This window comes from Cuculus canorus, chromosome 5, assembly GCF_017976375.1.
Source record: "Cuculus canorus isolate bCucCan1 chromosome 5, bCucCan1.pri, whole genome shotgun sequence".
Lineage (NCBI taxonomy): Eukaryota > Metazoa > Chordata > Aves > Cuculiformes > Cuculidae > Cuculus > Cuculus canorus.
In genome coordinates this window covers 16,179,455-16,201,899 of record NC_071405.1, presented here as the reverse complement: position 1 = coordinate 16,201,899, position 22,445 = coordinate 16,179,455, and the positions used below count along the sequence as shown (strand labels likewise).

The following is a 22,445-nucleotide window of genomic DNA, read 5'->3' as shown; positions in this document are numbered from 1 at the left end:
CTCCCCAACACCTTGACCCACCCCCCCCAGGATCTCCAGCAGCTCAGACACCCTCCTCTCCAGGATCCACCCCCAGCACCTGAATCCTCTCTAGATCCACCCTGAGATCCCCCTTCCAACACCTGAGACCTCCCTTCAGGATCCCCCCTCCAACACCTGAGACCCCCCTTCAGGATCCCCCCTCCAACACCTGAGACCCCCCTTCAGGATCCCCCCTCCAACACCTGAGAATCCCCTTCAGGATCCCCCTTCCAACACCTGAGACCCCCCTTCAGGATCCCCCTTCCAACACCTGAGACCCCCCTTCAGGATCCCTAGCAGTTGAGATCCACCCTCAGGATCTTCCCTCAGCACCTGAGCCCCTCTCCTCCCCCCCAGATCCACTTCATAGCACCTGAGACCCCCCCTCAGGATTCACCCCCAGCACCCAAATCTCCCCCAGATCCACCCCATAGCACCTGAGCCCCTCTCCTCTCCCCCTCCACCCCCCCACCCGGATCTCCAGCAGCTATGATCCCCCCCAGATCCATCCTCCAGCAGCTGAGACCCCCTCTCCGGGATTCCCCCCAGCACCTCAGCACCCCCCAAACCCCCAGCAGGTGGGAACCCCTCCAGGGTCCCCAATCCCCCTCCAGGAGTTCTCCCCCACCATTCCCAGCCCCCCCTGCCCCCCTCCTCGCCCTGGCTCCCCGAGGAGCCCCTTTTCTCCCCCCGGCTCAGCCGTGGGGCCCCAGCCGAGCCCCCCTTCCCGCGGGGTCCCCCCCAGGCACACTCCACACACACCCGTACATATAGCTCTCTGTATATGGATCTGTACATACATTTGGGGACCCCCTTCCACTGCCACCGAGAGGCCTGGGGGGTGCCCGCAGCCCCCACGTTTGGGGGGGCCTTTAAACAGGACTCAACCACATCCCACGGGGACCCCCGGCTCCACCCTGCCCCCCCCCCCCGGGGTACAACAGCGAAGAGATCGGGGGAGGGATCCTGGGGCCGGGGGTGTCCTTGGGGCTGGGGTCCCCACAGCGGGGTCCCTCGGGGCCCAGTTTGGGGGGGCCGGGGGTAGGAGGATCCCTGGATCGATTCCCCCCACTGTGCCCGCAGCCAGGGGGGCCCTGGCACGAGGTGGGGGGGGCACCCCAGGCTGTGCCTGTGTCGGGGTGTCCACCCATGCCTTGCGATGCCGGGGGGGAGGTGTCGCCCCCGAGCAGCCCCCGTGGCTACTTGTCGGTGAGGGAGAGGCGCAGGATGCGCTGCAGCTCCTCGTCCTCCTCCCGCCGCCGCCTCTCCCGCTCCTCCTGCTCGCGCTCCGACAGCGCCATGGCCAAGCGCAGCTGCTCCGCGAAGCTGCCGCCGATCCCGCCGGGGGGCGCCGGGGGTCCTGCCCCGGGTTCCGGGGGGCTGCCAGCGGCCGGGGCGGCGGCGCTAGGACCCGCCTGCAGCAGCAGGCTCTCCTGCAGCGCCCTGCGGGGACCGGCGGCCTGAGGCCACGCCCCCTCGCATAGACCGCACATGCCCAGCTCCCCTCTTCGATTTGCCACGCCCACACACCACACCGCTCCCCATTGGTCACACACCCAGCAGAGGCCACGCCCACCACCGCAGCACCCAAATTGGCCGCGCCCCCTCGCGAAAGCCACGCCCACTCCACTCACCAGTACCAACGCCCCTTTAGCTAAACCACGCCCGCCCAGTTAACCGCCCTGTCTGGCCACGCCCCCTCACAGTGACCGCAGACATCCAACGCCCTGCTCCGACTGGCCACGCCTCTCCCCGAGATCACGCCCACCGCATTCAATTCACCGTTACCCACGCCCTTCACAAGGCCACGCCCACCGAGCACGCTGTCCTATCGACCACGCCCACTCGCATAAGCCACGCCTACCCAGCGAACCACACCCAGATGGCCACGCCCCATCGAGAAAGTCACGCCCACCCAGCTCCCCACCCCTATTGGTCACCCCCTTCACAATGACCATTCACACCCACCTCCCCACTTTGACTGGCCACGCCCACACAGGGATGCACTCCAGGTGGCTGTGCGCCCTCACGAGGCCACGCCCACTCGGCTTTCCGCTCACCGTTGGCCATGCCGTCTTCACGAGACCACTCCCACTCAGCAATCTACACCCCATTGGCGCGCACACACAGCTCCCCACTTCGACTGACCACGCCCCCTCGCGAGGCCACGCCCACATCACTCCCCAGTCTCCATTGATCAAGCCCCGTGGCAAGGCCACACACACCCCGATGACCGGTCCGACTGGCCACGCCCCCGCCCCAGGCCACGCCCACCCAGCGACCCACACGCCCACCCCGCGTGGCCTCACCGCTCCAGCTGCAGCTCCTCGTCGTACGGGGGCGGCTCCGAGCCGGGCCGGGTGTTGGTCAGTGCCTCCCAGATGGTCACCTGCGGGGGGCGGGGCTTGACCGTAAGGGGCGGGGCTTTCACCCATGGGCGTGGTCTGATCATCAGAGGGGCGCGGTTTGCAATCGAGGGCGTGGCTTGGCTCTAAGGGACGTGGGTCGAATCACGGGGGCGTGGGTTGGTCCTAAAGGGGCGTGCGTTGTCTACTGGGGTCATGGTCTGGCCCCAATGGGGCGGGGTCTGTCTACCAGAGGCATGCCTTGGTCTACAGTGGGCGTGGCTTGGCATAGGGGGCGTGGCTTGTGCGCAGGGGGCGTGGCCAGGGGCTCGCACCTGGTCGGTCTCCGTGCCTGCATCCAGCAGGCTCTGCTGGATGGCGAACTGCAGCAGGTCATCGTCCTCGTCCCGCAGGGGCTCGCTGCGCCCCGCGCCCAGCACCGTGTACCCCGCTGGCACCTCGAACACCCCCGCCTCCACCTCGCATGGGAACGGCCAGCCTGCACCGCACAACGCCTCAGCGTCCCATGGCACCCCACAGCATCCCACAGCACCCCACAGCACCCCTTGGCTCCCCACCACACCCCACGGCACCCCTTGGCTCCCCACCACACTCCACGGCACCCTATGGCTCCCCACAGCACCTCACGGCACCCCATGGCTCTCCACAGCACCCTATGCCCATAGCACCCCTTGGCTCCCCACAGCACCCCATGGCACCTCTTGGCTCCCCATGGCACCCCACGCTGTCCCACGGCATCTCACAATACCCTGTGCCCATGGCACCCCATGGTGTCCCAAAGCACCTTGTGGCACCCCGTGGCACCCATGGCACCATATGGCATCCCATGGCACCCCACGGCACTCTGCAGCATTCCATGGCATCCCTTGGCACCCCACAGCATCCTACGGCACCCTGTGGCATCCCGTGACCTCCCATGGCACCCCCATCACCCCACAGCACCCTCCACCCATCGCCATCACCCCACACCCCTGAGTGCCCTGCACCCCCAGCCCACAGAGGTCCCACGAGCCCTGAGACCCCCCACAACCCTGCACCCCACAACACCCATCACCCCACACGCCCCATCCCAGCAATCCCAGCCACCCCCCAGCACCAGCACCCACCCACCCCACCCTTGGGATCTCCTCAACTCCCTGGAGACCCCATCCCAGAGCAGCCCCACAGCCACCAGTCCCCCCTGTCCCTCAGCCTCACCTTTGGGGCCGGGGGGGTGGGTGCTGGGGGGCTGGGTGGGGGCGCAGACCCGCACGGAGCCCAGCGGTTGGTCGCACCCACAGAGGTTGCTGAAGGTGATGCGGGCGTTGAGGACGTGGAAGAGGGGGATCTCTGGGGGAACAGGGATCAGCGAGTCCCCCGGATCGGTCCCACCCCACCCCACCCGGCCCCACCGCCCTCACCAATCTTCACGGGGAAGCCAGGAGGCAGCTTGAGGGTGATGAAGTCACGGAGTTTGGCGAAGTGGGCGTTCGAGATGGCCATGAGGTCGATGATGGGCGTCACCTGCTCCGCCAGTGACAGCGGGTGCTGCTCGCACAGCCACAGCGTCGCCTTGAACCTGCCCGGGCACCGGCGTGGGCATGGGACCCCCCAGCACCACATCCCCTGGGCCCCCATCACCACCCCATCACCACCATCACACCCAGCGCCACGTCCCCTGGGGCTCCCCCCCCACTCTCATAGCCAATGCCACGTCCCTTGGACCCTGTCACCAGCCTCATATCTAGCACCATGTCCCCTGGGACCCCACCAGCACCCTCACACCCAGTGCTACATCCCCTGGGACCCCATCACCACCTCATGAGCCCTGACACCCAACACCACATCTCCTGGGGCCCCATCACCACCCCATGAGCCCTGACACCCAACACCACGTTCCCTGGGACCCCATCACCACTCCACGGCTCCTGCCTTCCTGGTGTCACCTCTCAGGGACCGTGTTGCCCCCAGGTGGTGGCCTCACCTCTGCACCTTGCTGGACATCTCGATGGGGCGCCCGATGTTGCGTGTCTCCAGGTCGAAGTTGGGGTCGAAGTACTCCTCGGGGGTGATGGCCGTGGGGTTGGTGGGGCTGGCCGCCTGCAGCACGGGTGCCTGCGGTGGCACCAGCCCCACTCAGCATTGTCTCCAGGACCCCCCAACCCCCGTGGACCCCTGGGCACTCACCCCATTGTGGGTGCCATGCTGCTGCGCGATGCCCAGGAACGAGTGGAATGGGGTCTTGGAGCCTGGTCCAGGAGAAAGAGGAGGTACGTGGAGGCACAGCTCCCCCATGGCTGCCTTTGTCACCCACTGGTGGTGGCACCCACAGTGACCCACGCTTGACAGGCCACATGCAGCACCCACGGTGTCTCAAGGCTGAGGAGGGACACTCCACACCCATGGTGTCCCATGCCTGGTGGCTCACACTCCACATGGTGTCCCAGGGCTGATAAGGGGACACTCCACACATGGTGACCCACACCTTGAGGGTCACAGCCCACACAGTGTCCCACACCTGATGGGTGACATCCAGCACCCCCAGTGTCCCACGCCTGATGGGTGACACCCCACATGATGTCCCACTCCTGATGCGTCACACTTAGCATCCATGGAGTCCCATGTTTGATGAGTCACCCACGGTGTCCCACACCTGTTGGGCAACACCTGACACATCACACCCAGCATCCATGGTGTCCCATGCCACATCTGATGGGTCACCTACAGTGTCCTACATCTGATGGGTGACACCCTACATGTTGTCCCATGGCTGAAATGCTTCCCACCCAACACCCAGTGTGGCACTCAATGCATGCCACCCATCCCACCCAGAAAGGAGTGGACCTTGCACCAGGAGGAGATGTCTCCCAGCTGTGCGCAGGCTTCTGCTTGGCCGACTGGGCTGTCACCTTTGTTGCGTGACTTGTCCTGGTCAGAGAGATGCTCCGTCCTCGTCTTGGTGACCAGCTCCACGTTGCTGGCACTGTACACCTTGGCCTCGTAGCCGCTGACCACCTCCATCTTCTCTGAGCGCCACCCCCAGATCCCTGACTTGTTCCTGGGGAGAGGGAAGGCATCAGCCCACTTGCACAAGCGTTTCCTTCCCCTTCGCATGAGGCTCCGTGTGAGCACTTGCACGGCCCCTTCCCTGCAGGTGCTCGCTGTCCTGTCCAGGCCAGGGTCAAGGAATGGCTTGGGTTGGACGGGACCTCAAAACCCAACCAGTTCCAACCCCAGGGACACCTCCCACTGGATCAGGGGCTCCAAGACCCATCCAACCTGGCCTTCAACCCCTCCAGGGATGGGGCAGCCACCACTGCTCTGGGCAACCTGGGCCAGGGCCTCCACACCCTCACAGCAAAACATCTCTCCTTAAGATCTCATCTCCATCTCCCCTCTTTCAGCTCCAAACCCTTCCTCTCATCCTGTGTCTGCACTCCCTGATCAAGAGCCCCTCCACAGCTTTCCTGGAGCCCCTTTCAGTCCTGGAAGCTGCTTTAAGGTCTCCCCGCAGCCTTCTCTTCTCCAGGCTGAACAACCCCAACTCCCTCCTCATACGGGAGGTGCTCCAGCTCTCGGATCATCTCCGTGGCCTCCTCTGCACTCGCTCCAACAGCTCCATGTCCTCCCTGTGCTGAGGACTCCAGAACTGGACGCAGGGCTCCAGGTGGGGTCTCACCAGGGCAGAATCCCCTCCCTCCCTGCTGGTCCCACTGCTCTGGATGCAGCCTAGGACACGGGTGGTTTCTGGGCTGTGAGCACACGTTGCCGGCTCCTGTTGAGCTTCTCCTGCCCCAGCACCCCAAGCCTTTCTCCTCAGGGCTGCTCCCAATCCATTCTCCACCCAGCCATGCTTGTCCTTGGCATTGCCTCGACCCGAGTGCAGGACCTTGTGCTTGGCCTTGTTGAACCTCGTGAGGTTCACACAGCCCCTCCTCCCAATTCAAGGTCCTTCTGGAGAACACCCCTTCCCTCCAGCATGTCAACCATGCCACTCAGCTTGGTGCCATCAACAACCTTGCTGGAGATGCACTCAAAGGATCCATCACTCACTCCCTCCTCACCCCCAAGCACCCTCCTGGGGTGACAACTCACCGCTCGAAGGCGATGTTCCTGGTGTCGAGGTGCGTGGAGACGATGGGGGACGTCAATCTCCCGGCCACGTGCTCTTCCGAGGGCTGCATGGCCGCCAGCAGCAGGTCAGGCTCGTGCAGGGCCAGGGCCAGCGTCTCCGTGTAGACCACCTGCTTGTCGTGGTCCACCTCCATCACCACCGCTCCTTCATCTGTGCACGGGAACATGGGTCAGCACCCACCATGGCCACCTCAGCACCCACATCTGCCCCAGGACTCCCCATGGCACCCTCTGAGCCTGGGGTTCACAGCGTCCCATCTCAAGCGGTTTTGGTGGTCCTGGTGGGGAGTTTGGGGTCCTTGCAGGGGACTGAGGTCCCTGGCATGGCGTGGGGGCTGAGGTGGTCCCCAGTATCTCATCTTGAGAGGTTTTGGTGGTCCTGGTGGGGAATTTGGGGTCCTTGCAAGGGACTGAGATCCAGACCATGGTGTGGAGGCTGAGGTGGTCCCCAGTGCTGCTGGACGGGGGTCACCAGGAGGTCCCCATAGGGGATGTGTGGTCCTTATGGAGGTGTTCTCATGGCATATGGGCTCTGGGGGTCACTGGAGGGTCCCTGAAGGCATTTGGTGTCTCAGGGTGCCCTTTGGGAGGTGGAGCTGACCTTCTCCCTTGAAGATGTAGCTGCGGCGGCCGCGCTGCCACGTCATGTGCTCGAAGCCCAGCAGCGTGGTGTCAACCCGTAGGCTCTCACCGCGCTTCCAGACGCGGTAGACATCACTGGGACAGACCTTGGAGACCAGTGGCACTGCGGGAACATGTGTCCCCTCAGCGTCACCACAAGAGGTGACACCCATCCACTCCCCCCGGGTCCCCGCCAGCCCTGCTCACCCCAGCTGGTGAACTCCCACTTCATCTCCACGTAGAAGTCGGATGCCTGGAAGAGATGAGGAGGTCACCAAGCACTTGGGGGACACAGGGGGAGATGGAGGAGTCAGGGGACCCTGATTGGATCACTGGGGACCTGAGGACAGGGGTGGGAGCCTTGGATGGGGATCGGGGGTTCATGGTGGGTCTCGGGGACAGGGATGGGGGTCCTGGGTGGAGATCAAGGAGACCTGGAGGTCTTGGAGAGAGGGATGAGGGTCCTGGGTGGGGATCATGCAGGGTGAGGTCTTGGGTGGGGGCTGGCAGGGATGGGTAAGCATGGGCTTCCTGGGGTAAGAGTGGGAGGAGATGGGGGTCCTAGGGAGACATGGCGAGACCTGGGGCTCCTCTCTTCCCACCCTGACCCCCAGTGTGGTGGGACACCAGTGCTTGGGGATGCGGAGTGGGAACCCAGTGCTTGGTGGTGGACCCTATTGCCTGGTGGTGGGACCCCAGTGCTTGCTGGTGGGACTGCATTGCCTGGTGGTGGGACCCCAGTTGCAGGTTGTGGGACCCCAGTGCTTGGGGATGGGTGGTGGGACCTCACTACTTGGTGCTTGGACCCCAGTGCTGGGGGTGAGTGGTGGAACCCCAATGCTGGGGATGGGTGGTGGGACTCCATTGCTTGGTGGTGGGATCCCAGTGCTGGGGAAGGGTGGTGGGACCCCAATGCCCGTGTCAGGACCGTACCCGGCGTAGTTTGCTGAGCAGCTCGGGGATGCCGGCGAGGCGCCGCGTCGCCCGTTGGTAGTCGCGGTACTGGAGCACCAGTTGCACCATCTCGGGGTCCCCAGTGCTCACTGCCTCCTGCAGCACTGGGACGCGGGGGCACCGTCAGCTGAGTCCCACCAGCCCCCCCATGCCGGTGTCCGCCCCGGTGTCCCCGCTGCCCTCGTACCCGTCCAGCCGCCGGCGTTCTCGCGGCCCACGTTGGCGTTGTGCCGCAGCAGCACCCGCGCCGACTCCAGGTGGCCCAGGGACACGGCCAGCTCCAGCGGGGTCCGTCCTCGGGGGTCCGGCAGCTCCACGTCGTGCTGGGGGGCACGCGGGGTCACCGCTGCCCCAGTGCCCCCAGTCCCCTGTGCTCCCAGTGCCCTCAGGCCACCCATTCCTCTGTGCCCACAGACTCCTCTAGTGCTCCCAGTGTCCCCAGTCCACCCAGTGCTCCCAGCCCCCCTGTGCCCACAGACTGCCCCAGTGACCCCAGGCCACCTCAGAGCTCCCAGAGCTCCCAGTGCCCTGTGCCCACAGCCTCTCGTAGTGCTCCCAGTGCCCCCAGTGCTCTCGGCTCCCCCCAGCAATTCCAGCCCCCTGTGCTCCCAGTGCTCTCAGGCCACCCAGTTCCCTGTGCCCACGGACTCCTCTGGTATTCCCAGTGCCACCCGTGCTCCCAGTCTGAGTGCCCACAGCCTCCCCTAGTGCTGCCAGTGCCACCAGTGCTGCCAGTGCCACCAGTGCTCCCAGTCCCCTGTGTCCACAGCCTCTCCCAGTGTCCCCAGTCTCCCTCAGTGCTTCCAGCCCTGCTGTGCTCAGGGCCTCCCTCAGTGCCACCAGTGCCACCAGCCCACCCCAGTGCTCCCAGTGCCCTGTGCCCACAGCCTCTCATAGTGCTCCCAGTGCCCCCAGTGCTCTCAGCCCCCGCCAGCGCTTCTAGTCCCCTGTGCTCCCAGTGCCCTCAGGCCACCCAGTTCCCTGTGCCCACGGACTCCTCTGGTGCTCCCAGTGCCCCCAGTCCACCCTGGTGATTCCAGTCCCCTGTGCCCACAGCCTCTCCCAGTGCTCCCAGTGCCACCAGGTTCCCCAGTGCTCCCAGTGACCCCGGTCTCCCTCAGTGCTTCCAGCCCTGCCGTGCCCAGGGCCTCCCTCAGTGCAACCAGTGCCACCAGCCCACCCCAGTGCCCCCAGTTCCCTGTGCTCCCAGTGCCCTCAGGCCACCCCGTCCCCTGTGCCCACAGACTCCTCTAATACTCCCAGTGCCCCCAGTGATTCCAGTTCCCTGTACTCCCAGTTCCCCCAGTGCTCCCAGCCCCCCTGTGCGCACAGCACCCCCCCAGTGCCCCCAGTGCTCCCAGTCCCCTGTCCCCGAGGCCCCTCTACTCTCACATCCCCGTCCCCTTCCCATCTCCCCGGTGCTCTGGAGCCACCTCCGCTGCCCCTGCTCCGGATCGGCTCCGGATCGGTGCCCGCTGCCGGTGCTGGCCGGTTCCCGCTGCCCCCACCGCCCGCAGCCCCGCTCCGGATCGGCTCCGGCTGCCGGTGCTCCCGCCCCCGCTTTTCTCCGGATCGGCTCCGGATCGGTGCCCGCTGCCGGCGCTGCTCCGCTCCCGCTGCCCGTGACGCTTCCAACCCCGCTCCGGATCAGCTCTGGCTTTGCCCTCGCCGCCCCCGCTCCGGATCAGCCCCCGCCGCCCCCGCTGCCGCCTCTGCCCCGGCCCCGCGCCCGCTGCCGCCCCGCTCACCGCCCCGGAGCGCAGGGCGCTGTCCAGCGCCTGGTGCCGGTTGTGCCAGACGAGCCGGTGCAGCGGGAAGGTGTCTCCGGGCCGGGCCATCCCGGCACCATCCCGGCCGCCGCGATGGCTGCGGGGCGGGGGCGGCGGCGAACAGCGGCGGCGCGGGGCGGGGCGGCGGCACCGGAACCGGGGAACCGGCACCGGAACGGGGGAACGGGCAGCGGCATCCGGAGACGGCACCGGAACCGGAGAGGGAACGGGAACGGGGGACGACGCGGGGCATCAGCATCCGGAACAGGGATGTGAAAGGGAACGGGGGGAGACGGCACCGGCGTCCGGAACGGGAACGGGGGGAACCGGCATCCAGAACTGGAATGGGACCGGAACTAGGAAAGAGAACGGGAACGGGGGGAACCGGCGTCAGAACCGGAACGGAAAAGGGAACGGGGGGGACTGGGCATCAGCAGCAGGAATTGGGGGGGACACCGAGAATCGTTATCTGGAATGGGAATGGGGAAACCGGCACCGGCATCCAGAAGGGGAACAGGAGCGGTAAAGGGAACGGAAGGGCTTAACGGGCAGCAGCATCCAGAAGCGGCACCGCTGCACCGGCACCGGAATGAGAACGGGAACGGGGCGGGGGGGGATCGGGCATCAGCACCTGGAATGGGGGGGACAGGGGCAACAGGGCAACGGGAAGGGAAACGGGGGGGGCCAAGGCCCGGAACAGGGAATGGCAGCCGCAGGGAATCGGGCACTGGAACCGAGAACGGGGAGGGACAGGGCACCGGCACCTGAAACGGGAACCATAGGGCATCGGGCGGTGGGAGAGGCGAGGGGGAACTGGGGTGTGAGGGCAGCAGATGGGGCAGCAGAACGGGGAGCTGGGGCTTGGGACAGGGGACTGGAAGCACTGGGGGCACTGGGCACCAGTTCCCCCTCATCCTGTCCCTGCACTCCCTGATCCAGAGCCCCTCCCCAGCTTTCCTGGAGCCCTTTCAGTCCTGGAAGCTGCTCTAAGCTCTCCCCACAGCCTTCTCCCCTCCAGGCCGAACAACCCCAACTCTCCCAGCCTGGCCTCGGACAGGAGGTGCTCCAGCCCTCGGATCATCTCCGTGGCCTCCTCTGCACTTGCTCCAGCACCTCCATGTCCTCCCTGTGCTGAGAACTCCAGAACTGGACGCAGGGCTCCAGGTGAAGATTCCAAGTCCAAGCTGTGGACCTCAGTGCTGTGGTGAGTACCTGGTGCCTGGCATCTCCCTGCACCATCCCATCCCCATCTCCTTGCCCACATCCCCGAGGTGACGGGCGCTGGGTGGCCCTAGGCGGGTACGGGGACATCTCAACAAGGTGGAGCCACACGATGCTTTCTCAGCATTTTATTATAAAAAACTCTTTTTTCTTTTTTTTTGGCGTTCTCCCATCTCTGCTCATTAAAATCTCAGTCACACGGTGCCACCCGCCCCCCCTGAGGCAAAGTCACCAATATTTACAGATGCCACCACGGATGGGCAGGGGGTGGGGGACCCCCCACGCCCACCAGCCAGGGACTGGGGCCAGCGTCACACGAGGGTGATTTGGGGGTCCGTCCTCGTCGGCTGACCCACAGCTCGCAGGGGGGGAGGCAAGGGGCGCCCCCTTTGCCCGGGGAGGGGGCACAGGGGACCCATGGCACAGTATTTACAGGGGGTCCCGCTGGGCACACACACGCGTGCGCACACACACACACACACACACACACCCCCCACACACTTGGCACCCAAACGACGGGCACAGCCGAGTTGGAATGTGCCAGCTTGGAGGGATGTGGGCAAAGGCTCCAGGTGAGAAGAGCCGGCCAGTTCCCTGCCCGGCCAGAGCTGGCACTCACCCGGCCCCGTTTGGCACGCGAAGCGAAGCGGGCAGGCACGGAGAGGGCACGTGGGGGCTGCCTTCATTTTAGCCGGAGAGTTCGTAAAGGATTGGGAAGGGGATGCCAGGGAGAGGTGCCGAACTGCATGCCCAGCACCAGCTACGCGCCGGAATCTGGGCTGGCGACCTGGCAGCCATGCCCGCTCCGCACCGGCACAGGGCAGCCTCCGGTGCCTGGCACCCAGGGACGACACAAAGGAGCGAGGGCACGCGGGAACCCAACCCAATAAATTAGAGGCGGGGTGGGAAGAGGGGAGGACGGTGCGGGGAGGCGTTGGCACGGGGTCAGAGCCCGTTGGTGCAGCGCTGGATGAACGGCACTTTGCTGAGCTCCACCACGGGCGAGCGGGGCTTGTTCTGCATCAGCGGCACCCGCTGCAGCAGCTGCTGTGCCTGGCGCTGCGCGTCCCGCAGCTCTTTCCTCCACTGCACCAGCTCCGGGTCGCTCTGTGCAGGGCAGAGCACGGGTCAGGATGAGGCCCCAGGGTGCCAGGGAAGGGTCTGGGGCTCCCCAGGGAGTCAGGGCAGGCTCTGGGAGTCCGGCAGTCTGGGACTCCCCTGGGTGCCACAGCACAGTCTGGGGCTCCCCTGGGTCCAGGGCAGGACACAGGTCACAGCGGGGTTCCTTGGGTGCCAGGGCAGGGTCTGGGTCAGGATAAGGGTCCTAGGGTGTCAGGGAAGAGTCTGGGGCACACCTGGGTTCCAGGGCAGGGCAGGGGTCAAGACAGGGATCCCAGGGTGCCAAGGCAGGATCTGTGTCTCCTCGGGGTGCCAGGGCAGGGTGTGTGTGGGGGTCTGGGTCTCCTCGGGGTGCCATGGCAGGATCTGGGGGGGTCTGGGGCTCCTCGAGGTGCCAGGTCAGGGCCTGCGGGGGTCTGGGGCTCCTTGGGGTGCCAAGGCAGAGTACGGAGGCAGTCTGGGGCTCCTCAGGGTGTCAGGGCAGGGTCTGGGTCAGGATGGGGGTCCCAGGGTGCCCCAAGCTTTCTCTATTTGTGCCCTCGATGGCTTGGGAGGCTAAATGTGCGGGGCTGGTGGCCAGCCGCTCGCTCGCAGGAGGTGGTTAGAGCCCAGCAGGAGTGAGTGGCAGCCAGAAGTGGCCAGTGAGGGCAGGGGGTGGCCAATGGCCCCAGGGCACACTCACATCGCACTGCAGCACGAACTGCTTGCCACCACGGATGCGGAGCAGGATGCACTTGCGCTCCTTCACCTGCGTCTCCTCCACTGAGTCGATCTCCTCCATGGTGAGCAGGGACTGCTGGGGGGACAGGCTCAGCCCCACCCTTGCCCCCAGTCCCCCAAACCCCACCGTGTGTCCATCAAGATGCCTTTGTCCACACCAAGGGTCCCACCTCACCCTGTGCTGCCTGGTGCCCCGACCTTGCCCCACACTACCCTGTGTCCCCCACCTCACCCCACTTTGCCCCGTGCCTCCCAGTGCCCCCAACTTTGCCCCACACCTCTCTGTGCCCCCCAACTCCCCCCCGTCCACCTTACCGGCGACTCGCCCTCTCCACGCCACTCGAGGCGGTTGGGGAAGAGGTAGAAGTAGCGCCGCTGCCACTGGGTGAGGAAGGGGTTGCCCAGCTTGGCCATGTACCCATGCATGATGCAGTCCTTGCCCAGGGCGTACTCTGTGCCCAGGAGATGCAGGGTCAGGGGGGGGCACCAGGGTGGCCACTCGGGGGCCACCCAGCCCCACTCACCCTCCTCGTGGCCCAACTGCTTGTTCTTGGCTTTCTTGCGAGCTTCCAATTTGTCGGTGTCAGCATTGACGGCTTCGAAGACAGTCTCGGTCACCTCCTGTTGCCACCGCTCCGAGATGGTGAGTGGGAAGTTGCGATACAGCTCCTGGTCACTCTCAAGCAGCTGGTGGGCAAGGAGGCATCACCAGTGAGGAGGTGCCACCACCTTAGCACCACCAGGCTCAGCCCTTCCTCTCTGGTATGGAATCATGGACTGGGTTGGGTTGGAAAGGACCTCAAAGCCCACCCAGTTCCATCCCCTACCATGGGCAGGGACACCTCTCACTGGATCAGGGGCTCCGAGCCTCATCCAACCTGGCCTTGAACACCTCCAGGGATGGGGCAACCATGAAATCCCCAGGCAACCTGAGCCTGGGCCTCCTCACCCTCATCATGAAGAATTTCTTCTTAAGATCTCATCTCCATCTCCCCTCTTTCAGCTCCAAAACGTTCCCCTCATCCTGTCCCTGCACTCCCTGATCCAGAGCCCATCCCCAGCTTTCCCGCAGCCCCTTTCAGTCCTGGAAGCTGCTCTAAGCTCTCCCTGCAGCCTTCTCTTCTCCAGGCTCAACAACCCCAACTCTCTCAGCCTGGCCTCGGATTCGAGGTGCTCCAGCCCTCACATCATCTCCGTGGCCTCCTCTGCATTTGCTCCAACAGCTCCATGTCCTTCCTGCGCTGAGGACACCAGAACTGGACACAGTACCTTGATGCCTTTGGTGTCCTCCTCATCGAAGGAGCCGATATCGAAGGCGTCGGCAGCATTGACCTCACCGCGGGGTGGGACGAGGGGCGGTGGGTACTGCAGGCAGGAAGAGGTTTTAGAGGGGTGGCTGCCTGCACCCACAACCCCTTTTCGTGCCCGCGCTCACCTTCTGCAGGAAAACCATCTGCCAGTCCAGGCCCTTGAAGAACGGCTCCTCCTTCACCTCCTGAGCCCTGCGGGGCGAGGTGGGTGAGTGCTGTGGGCTCGGGGGGCCGGGATGCTGCCCAGCCCACCTTCTCCCCCTTGCTGCCTCCTGCCCCATCCCCAGCGCCCTCCCGGCACCGGCACTCACCCGCGCCCCATGCAGCCCAGGCGGCGGTTGACGTCACGCTGCAGCAGCCCTTGCAGCAGCGAGCGCAGCTCCGGGGAGAAGGAATCCGGCAGCTCCACAGCCTGTGGGGTGGCATCGGGGATGCACATGGGGATGCACATGCATGTGACACGCACCAGTGCTTGCACACGCATGAGAATGGGTGTGTGCACACCCAGCCCTGTGCAAGCACACACACACACGTGCACACACCGTATGGGCACACACACATGGATGTGAGCACACACGCCCAGATGTGCGCACACACATAGATGCATGCACACGTTTACACACACACACACACACACACACACTCAGCGGTATGCATACAAAGATGCGTGCACACACTCAGAGGTGCACACACACTCACAATGCACCCACACACCCAGAGGTGCACCCACACCGGGCACACAGGTGCCGGATGCTCACCATGGTGAGGGTCATACGGTCGATCTCGTGCTTGTCCTTCGTCTTGTGTTGCCGAAAGGGGCTGTGCCTGCAGCCGGGAGGGAGAGGGGTGCTCGTTGGAGCCCATTCATGCCCAGTCATTCCCAGTTGTGCCCAGACGTTCCCACACACTCACCCCCGCAGCAGCTTGAAGAGCATGCAGCCCAGCGAGAACCAGTCGGCGCTGCTGTCGTAGGCCACCCCTTTCTGCAGCACCTCGGGAGCCATGTAGCCATGGGTGCCCCTGCAGGGACATGCAGCAGGGTCAGGGACGTGGCAGGGGGGTGCGCGGGGCTGGCCGCAGCACAGGGACACTCACACGCTGGCGTGGGGCTTCTTCTTGGAGAAGTCGCAGGCCAGGCCCAGGTCTGAGATGCGCACGTGTCCAAACTCGTCCAGGAGGATGTTTGCCGGCTGCCAAAGACACCGCAGCGACCCCTGAGCAATGCTGGGGATGCCCACGTGGGTATCCAAGGCTGGGGGGCTCTTGGGGTGCCCAAGCAAATGAGGGGACCAAGAAGTGTCGGTGGAGTCTGTGAGTGCCACCCCTAGGGAGTTTGGGGGGGTGTCTCTGCAGTACCCTCTGGACTCAGGGACTGCCCATGGGGTCTGAGGGCTCCTGCAGGGTCTGAGGGTGCCATGGGGATATCCACAGTCTTGAAGGGTTCTAGAGGGCTTGGGGACACCAGAAGCACCTCTGGACACCTGCAGGGTCTGACACTGCCATGGGGGTGCCCACAGAGCCTTGAGGGGTTCTACAGGGCTTGGGGACACCTGCAGGGTCCAAGGGTGCCATAGGGCTATGGGAACTCATGGTCTCAAGTCACCTTGAGGTCGCGGTACACCACAAAGCGGCTGTGCATGTGCTCCAGGCCCAGGATGATTTCGGCGGCATAGAAGCGCATCTCTGCCTCCGAGAAGATGCCGTGCTGGGATAAGTGATAATGCAGGTCTCCTCCTGTGATAACAGGGACAAGGTCTCACCCTGGCACTGTCCTCTGCGCTCTGGGGACGGTAAGGACAGGGGGCTCTGAGGTCAGCCTTGGGGGTCTCCTGGAGCTTCTCACCATTCATGAGGTCGAGGATGAAGCTGAGCTTGTCGGGTGTGTGGAAGGCGTATGACATGCAGACGATGAACGGGCAGTCCTGGCAGGAGAAATGGGGTCACGCAGCGCCAACAGCGCCCTGGGGACACCCTCCCGCCCTGTCCCATGTCACAGCCCGGAACTGCGGTGCCAGCCTGTATCCCCTCACCCCGGTGCTGACGAGGGACAACATAATGCGCTCGTTGAGGGCCAAGGTCTCGCCCTGCTTCATCTTGATGCGCTTCTTGTCCAAGCACTTCATGGCATACCTGGAGCGCAAAGAAGTCCATGCAGGGTCCTGCTGCTGCCAGTGGCCTCGGGGCCACCACCCTGCCCACAGCCACGCCATTGTGTCCCTAAACCACCAGCACCTATGGCCACATCACCTCATCCAGCTTCCACCCATGGCCATGCTGCTGTCCCTGGATCCCCCTGAGATCCGTAGCCATGGCAATATTCCTGCAACCTCCTAAGATCAAAATTGCAGGAACCCAGAAACCAACATGTCCTAAGCTGTACCCAAAGCATGGCCAGCAGGGCCAGGGAGGAGGTTCTGGCCCTCTACCATGCTCTTGAGGCCCCACCTGGAGCTCTGTGTCTAATTCTGGAACCCCCAACAGAAGGACATGGAGCTGTTGGAGCAAGTGCAGAGGAGGCCATGGAGATGATCCAAGGGCTGGAGCACCTCCTGTACCAGGACAGGCTGAGAGAGTTAGGGTTCTTCAGCCTGGAGAAGGCTCTGAGGAGACCTTAGAGCAGCTTCCAGGACTGAAAGGGGCTCCAGGAAAGCTGGGAAGGGACATTTTCCAAGGGCCTAGAGTGACAGGACAAGAGGGAATGGCTTTAAATTGGAGAGGAGAAGATCTAGATGAGCTCTTGGGAAGAAATTCTTCACAATGAGGGTGGGAAGGCTCTGGTCCAGGTTGCCCAGAGCAGTGGTGGCTGCCCCATCCCTGGAGGTGTTGAAGGCCAGGTTGGATGGGGCTTGGAACCCCCGATCCAGTGGGAGGTGTCCCTGCCCATGGCAAGGGGTGGAACTGGATGGGCTTTGGGGTCTCTTCCAACCCAAACCCTTCTATGATTCTATGCTTTGTTGTGGCACCACCACCACCCCAGCACTCGCCCCACCGCAGTTGGATCCCTCTCTGTGTTGGAGCATCACCCATTACATTTTGCCTGTATCCGCTTTCCGGCAGCCATAGACCTCCCCGAAACCACCGCGGCCGATGATTCGGTGAACGCTGAAGTCATTCATGGTGAGCTGGAGGGGGTGTGGAGAGAAGGTGGGAGTGAGCCTGGACACTTGGGCCCTGCAGCATCTGCTCTGCACCAAGAGCTGTGTGTGTCTGTAGGCCACACTGTGCCTCAGTTTCCCCAGGTGAGAAACAGGAGGCTGCTCCACACATCCTTGTGAGTGTGGAAGCCACCTGTGAATGAGTGAAAGCCTGGGTTGTGTGTGAAGGTCCAAGGGTCCCACACCAGCCCTGGTTAGTCCTGGGCAGCAGCCCTATCCCTCTGCCCATGTCCCCCTCCCTGGAAGCACCCCGAGGTGCCCCAAGGTGCAGAGGTCCCTGCTCACATGTATATTCAGCTCCACGTTCTTCCACTGGCAGAACCGTGTGAACTTGTCACTGCAACAAAGCACAGAGAGGGCAAGAGTGGAGGCCCTGAAGAGACCCCCCAAGACCCATCTCGGGACAGAAAGACCCCTTGGACTTCTCTGGAGACAGGAAGCACTCCCGGGACTCCTCTCTGGGAGACCCTGGGCCAGACCTGAGGATGAGAAGAGTCGCCTGAGTTCCTGGTTTGGGACAGACACCGTTGGAGCTCCTATCTAAGAAGGGTTCCCTGGTCCCTCTCCATGCCAGGAGATCCTGGTCCCCAGTGGGATGGGGCGCCACGATCCATGTGGGACTTTCCCCCCATCTCACCTCTCGATGAATTTCTGGAAGATGGCCCCACGCAGGTTCTGGCAGATCTCCTCAATGTAGGGCTGGGGAGGACACGGGGCTCAGCGCTGGGTCCCCAGTGCCACCCAGGTCACCCATTCCCCTCCGATCCCATCGTTATAGGAGGTCTCCTCCCTGGGATTTCATGTATCTCTGCTGGCAGGTCCCTTGGGATGCTTCTGCCACCCAAGGTCACCTGAGGCTCTGAGGACCCCAACATCCTCACTCCTGGGGACCCCACTGGCACCCTGGGTCACCTCTAGGTCCAGGGTCCCAACCAGCATCTTCTGAGGATCTCGTGTCACCTCCAGCCCACCCCATGGGCACCACCAGCAATCCCCCTTGCTCCCAACCTCCTGGAGACCTTCTTAGCATCCCTCAGGGTCCCCACATCTTCTGGGACCTCCCAACACCCCTAAAGGCCCCTGTCACCACCCCCCCCCGCAAGGATTAACCCTCTGAGTACCAGAGGTGGCAGGGACGCCCTCTCTGTCCCGGGCGATGCCCACCTGGAAGAGGTCCGGGGGCACCTGCTTCTTGCTCAGGCGGCTCTGGACATGCTCTGTGGCACTCTTGGAGAAGGGCTGTGGGGCAAGGTGGGACCGTGTCACTCTGGGCAGAAAGGACATGGGCACAGGGGCAAGACAGCCCCACACAAGTGGAGGAACTCATGGAAGAACCCTCATCCCTAGGGCTGGATCAGTGGCTCCCAGAGATCCATGGGTGGTGGTTTTCATAAGATCATAGAATGGCTTGGTTGAAAAAGACCTTTGAGATCAAGTCCAACCACACCTGCCCAGATCCTGGAGCACCTCATCTACCCATAACGATAGTGGGTTTGGAGCTCCCTCTGAGGACACTGGGTACCAGACTCGTGGGAGTACTGGTACCTCCTTCCCACCCGATCTAGGGTCCCATCCTGGTCCCTCACGTGGGAGCAGGCCAGCAGCTCCTTCATGATGTAATGGTCGAAGATGTGGCGGCTCCGAGTGGTTCGCTCCTCCTCCGAGTCCAGCTTCTCATACTTCTTGATCTGTGAAAGGCACAACCTCCATGACACAGGGGCAAAACCTTCATCCTACATGAGGCTGGGTGGCCACCAGGGCCTGGTACACCAGGAACCACAGCTCCAGCCCCTATGGATACCTCATCTCATGGGCATCTGATAGGTATCGCATCCTCTCGGTACCAGCATGTCACCTCCTGGCCCCATTAGCACCATCTCCCTTGGGCACCTGGCACCATTGGTGCCTCATCTATGGCTCCTGTAGGTCCCAAATCTCACCCCGACCCTCTTAGTGACCACAGGGACATCCAGATGGATCTCACCTCCTCATAGAACTCCATCAGGGGTTTGGCCTCCTCTGCCTGGTTATAGGCGAAGTCACGGAAGAGCAGGTACCCTGTGAGAGAAAGAGCCGTGGGGTGAGAGGGGTCTGCCCTAGAGCGGCAGTGTCTGCCCCACGGTGCACGCCAAGGGGCACAGGGTGTCCCCTGGGTCCACTTGTCCCCACAACCAGCCCACACCAGGCTTGGGGACCTGGCTTGGCTTTGGCAAGGTGAGGCGAGGCCACCAGCTAGTGCGGGGAGGAGCAGAGCTGTGGGGCACTGTGGGGCTGCAGTGGGGCAGGGCACAGAGAGGAACAGAGCAGAGCTATGGGGTGCTATGGGGCAGCAGCGGGGCAGGGGCACAGGGAGGAGCAGAGCAGAGCTATGGGGTGCTATGGGGCTGCAGTGGGGCAGGGGCACAGGGAGGAGCAGAGCAGAGCTATGGGGTGCTATGGGGCAGCAGCAGGGCAGGGGCACAGAGAGGAGCAGAGCAGAGCTATGGGGTGCTACGGGGCTGCAGTGGGGCTGGGGCAGAGGCAGGCGCTGTGGGGCAGGAAACCACTAGAGCCAGCGGGAGGAAGCGAGAGGCGCTTCCTGTGCCGGATGCCTCGCATGACACTGGGGAAGTGACGGGGGAACACGGGTGGGAACACGGGTGGGGACCCACAGCCCCCAGGGCATCCCTGCCCAGCCTCACTGCCCCCAGGCTATGGGGCAGAGGGAACAGCCACTGTCCCTGTGACCCTGCCACCAATCCAACCTCCTAGGGGTGAAGGAAGTGACCACAGCCACCATCCCTGTCATACGGCCACCAATCCAGCCCTCACGGATGAAGGGAACGACCACGGCCACCACCTCTGTCACACTGCCACCAACCCAGCCCCCAGGCCATTGGCCACTGTCCCTGTCAGGCTGCCACCAATACAGCCTCCTAGGGAGGAAGTATGGCCACCACCCCTGTCTCATGGCCACTGATCCAGCCTCCCAGGGACAGAGGAACGGCCACCACCCCTGTCATGCTGCCACCAATCCAGCCTCCCAGGGGTGGAGGACGTCGCCATGGCCAACTCCTGTCACACAGTCACCAATCCCGTCTCCCAGCATCAGAGGGAACAACCACCACGGCCACCACCCCTGTTACACGGCCATCAATCCAGCCTCCCTGACGGAGGAATGGCCACCATCTATGTCACACAGCCACCACCCCAGCCCCCCCGACTTGCCCATGGCCACCACCGGTGTCCCGTGTTTGCAGGTGTCCCTCCTGTGTCCCCCGCTCACCGATCTTCTGTGTGAAGATCTTATCGAATGTCACCTCGCCGCGGTCCTCCAGGTACTTCTGCATCACGCTGCGGATGCTGCGGAGACACACGCGTCCATCTGTCCGTGGGTGCCCAGCCAGCAGCACACGTGTGTCCGTCTGTCTGTGTCCATGTGTCTGTCTGTCCGTGGGTGCCCAAGACAGGCTGGACACACATGTCCATCCGTCCATGTCTGTGTGTGTCTGTCTCTGTCTGTCTGTGCATGACTGAGGCACTGGCACCCACATGTCTGTCTGTCTGTCCATAAGTACTCATGCCCAGCTGACACGCACATCCACATCCATGTGTCTGTCTATATCCGTCTGTCTGTGTGTGCCCATGGCACCAGCACCCACGTGTCTGTCTGTCCGTGTCCACATCTCTGTGTCCGTCCCATATGTCACATGACTTGTCGGTTGTGCCCCTGGGGCAAATAGGAGGCAGGGGGGAGCAGGGAGGACCAGACAGAGGGACGGACACACAGGCAGACACACAGACAGACACACACGGAGAGACACACAGACACAGGAACAGACACATGGATGGACAGACAGACACAGGGTCAGACACGTGGACAGACACATGGACAGATAGCCATGCAAACAGACACAGGGATGGACACACAGACAGACGCACTGACACAGAGACAGACAGACACACCTGGACAGAGAGAGACATGGATTGACAGACACAGGGGTGGACACCTAGACACACAGACACCTGGACAGAGACATGGACACACAGACATGGGGACAGGCAGAGGGACAGACTGACACACGGACAGAGAGACACAGGGATGGACACATGGACGTGCAGACAGAGGGACAAACAGACACATGGATGCACAGACAGACAAACCCAGGGATGGACACACGGACACAGGGGCAGACAGGCAGCTCAAGAGACAGATGGACACATGAATGCACGGACCCAGGGACGGACACAGGGACCCAGGGACACCCGGACAGAGACACAGATGCACAGACAGATGGACACACGGACATAGGGACAGGAGGAGGCATGGATGGACAGATGGACACACAGGGACAGAGACAGACAGAAAGACAGACAGACACAAAGACAGCAGACAGACACAAGGATGGACACCCAGACCCAGAGAGAGAGCAGAGGGACGGACACACCGACACCCAGAAAGACGTACCCAGGGATGTACGGACCCAGGGATGGACACATGGACAGAGGGAGACATGGACAGAGAGGCAGACATGTAGATGGACACCCAGACAGACACAGGGAGGAACAGACAGGGGGACAGACAGACACATGGATGCGCAAACAGACTGACCCAGGGACAGACACACGGACATGGGGACACCTGGACAGAAACGGACAGACTGACACGGGGACAGAAAGAGGGACAGATAGACACACGGATGCACAGAGAGACACAGGGATGGACACGGGGATGGACACCTGGACATACGGACAGAGAGACGGACGGACAGACAGAGATGGACACCCAGGAAGAGGGACAGGCAGACTCACAGACACGCAGGGACAGGGAGGGACAGACAGACCCGCGGACAGCCGGACAGAGAGAGGCGCGGACAGCCGGGGCCGGGCCGGGGCCGCTCCCGGCGGGACAGAGGCCGCGCAGCCGGACGGGCCTCACCTGGGCTCGGGCAGCGCGAGGCGGCGCGAGGCGCGGGCGGCGGGCGCGGCGCGGCTCCGCTCCATCGCCATCAGGTAACTGACATCCGCCAGCACCGCCTCCAGGTCCGCCATGGCCCCGCGGGACCGGCCCCCCGCCGGAACCGGAACCGCCCCCAC

General features: G+C 63.6%; 2 protein-coding genes across 5 annotated transcripts; both read right to left on the bottom strand.

The window, feature by feature from the left end:
• Window positions 1-769: 769 nt before the first annotated feature.
• Window positions 770-10,016, bottom strand: ANKRD13D (ankyrin repeat domain 13D). Of its 3 annotated transcripts, none has more exons than XM_054067867.1 (14): window positions 9,824-10,016; window positions 8,263-8,398; window positions 8,055-8,171; window positions 7,329-7,374; window positions 7,102-7,245; window positions 6,462-6,651; window positions 5,276-5,424; window positions 4,554-4,615; window positions 4,351-4,466; window positions 3,788-3,945; window positions 3,585-3,716; window positions 2,702-2,865; window positions 2,331-2,410; window positions 770-1,464 (listed from the first exon to the last, which is right to left on the bottom strand). In XM_054067867.1, the coding sequence occupies exons 1-14, from the start codon at window positions 9,922-9,924 to the stop codon at window positions 1,221-1,223; spliced, it is 1,839 nt and encodes a 612-aa protein (XP_053923842.1). In that variant the 5' UTR covers window positions 9,925-10,016; the 3' UTR covers window positions 770-1,220. The 3 variants fall into 3 exon arrangements, with proteins under 3 accessions (XP_053923842.1, XP_053923841.1, XP_053923843.1); XM_054067866.1 differs by having other exon boundaries at window positions 776-1,464; window positions 4,351-4,481; window positions 9,824-10,002; XM_054067868.1 differs by having other exon boundaries at window positions 776-1,464; window positions 4,351-4,481; window positions 8,055-8,179; window positions 9,824-9,991.
• A 1,186-nt stretch (window positions 10,017-11,202) lies between these two features.
• Window positions 11,203-22,445, bottom strand: GRK2 (G protein-coupled receptor kinase 2). 2 transcript variants are annotated; one of them, XM_054068771.1, is made up of 21 exons: window positions 22,288-22,445; window positions 20,635-20,711; window positions 19,354-19,427; window positions 18,956-19,057; window positions 18,534-18,608; window positions 18,007-18,068; window positions 17,655-17,706; window positions 17,245-17,336; window positions 16,245-16,344; window positions 16,058-16,136; window positions 15,818-15,948; window positions 15,310-15,404; window positions 15,127-15,234; window positions 14,973-15,039; window positions 14,526-14,626; window positions 14,340-14,406; window positions 14,174-14,269; window positions 13,429-13,591; window positions 13,220-13,356; window positions 12,867-12,977; window positions 11,203-12,172 (listed from the first exon to the last, which is right to left on the bottom strand). In XM_054068771.1, the coding sequence occupies exons 1-21, from the start codon at window positions 22,398-22,400 to the stop codon at window positions 12,011-12,013; spliced, it is 2,064 nt and encodes a 687-aa protein (XP_053924746.1). In that variant the 5' UTR covers window positions 22,401-22,445; the 3' UTR covers window positions 11,203-12,010. The 2 variants fall into 2 exon arrangements, with proteins under 2 accessions (XP_053924746.1, XP_053924745.1); XM_054068770.1 differs by having other exon boundaries at window positions 11,204-12,172; window positions 12,867-12,980.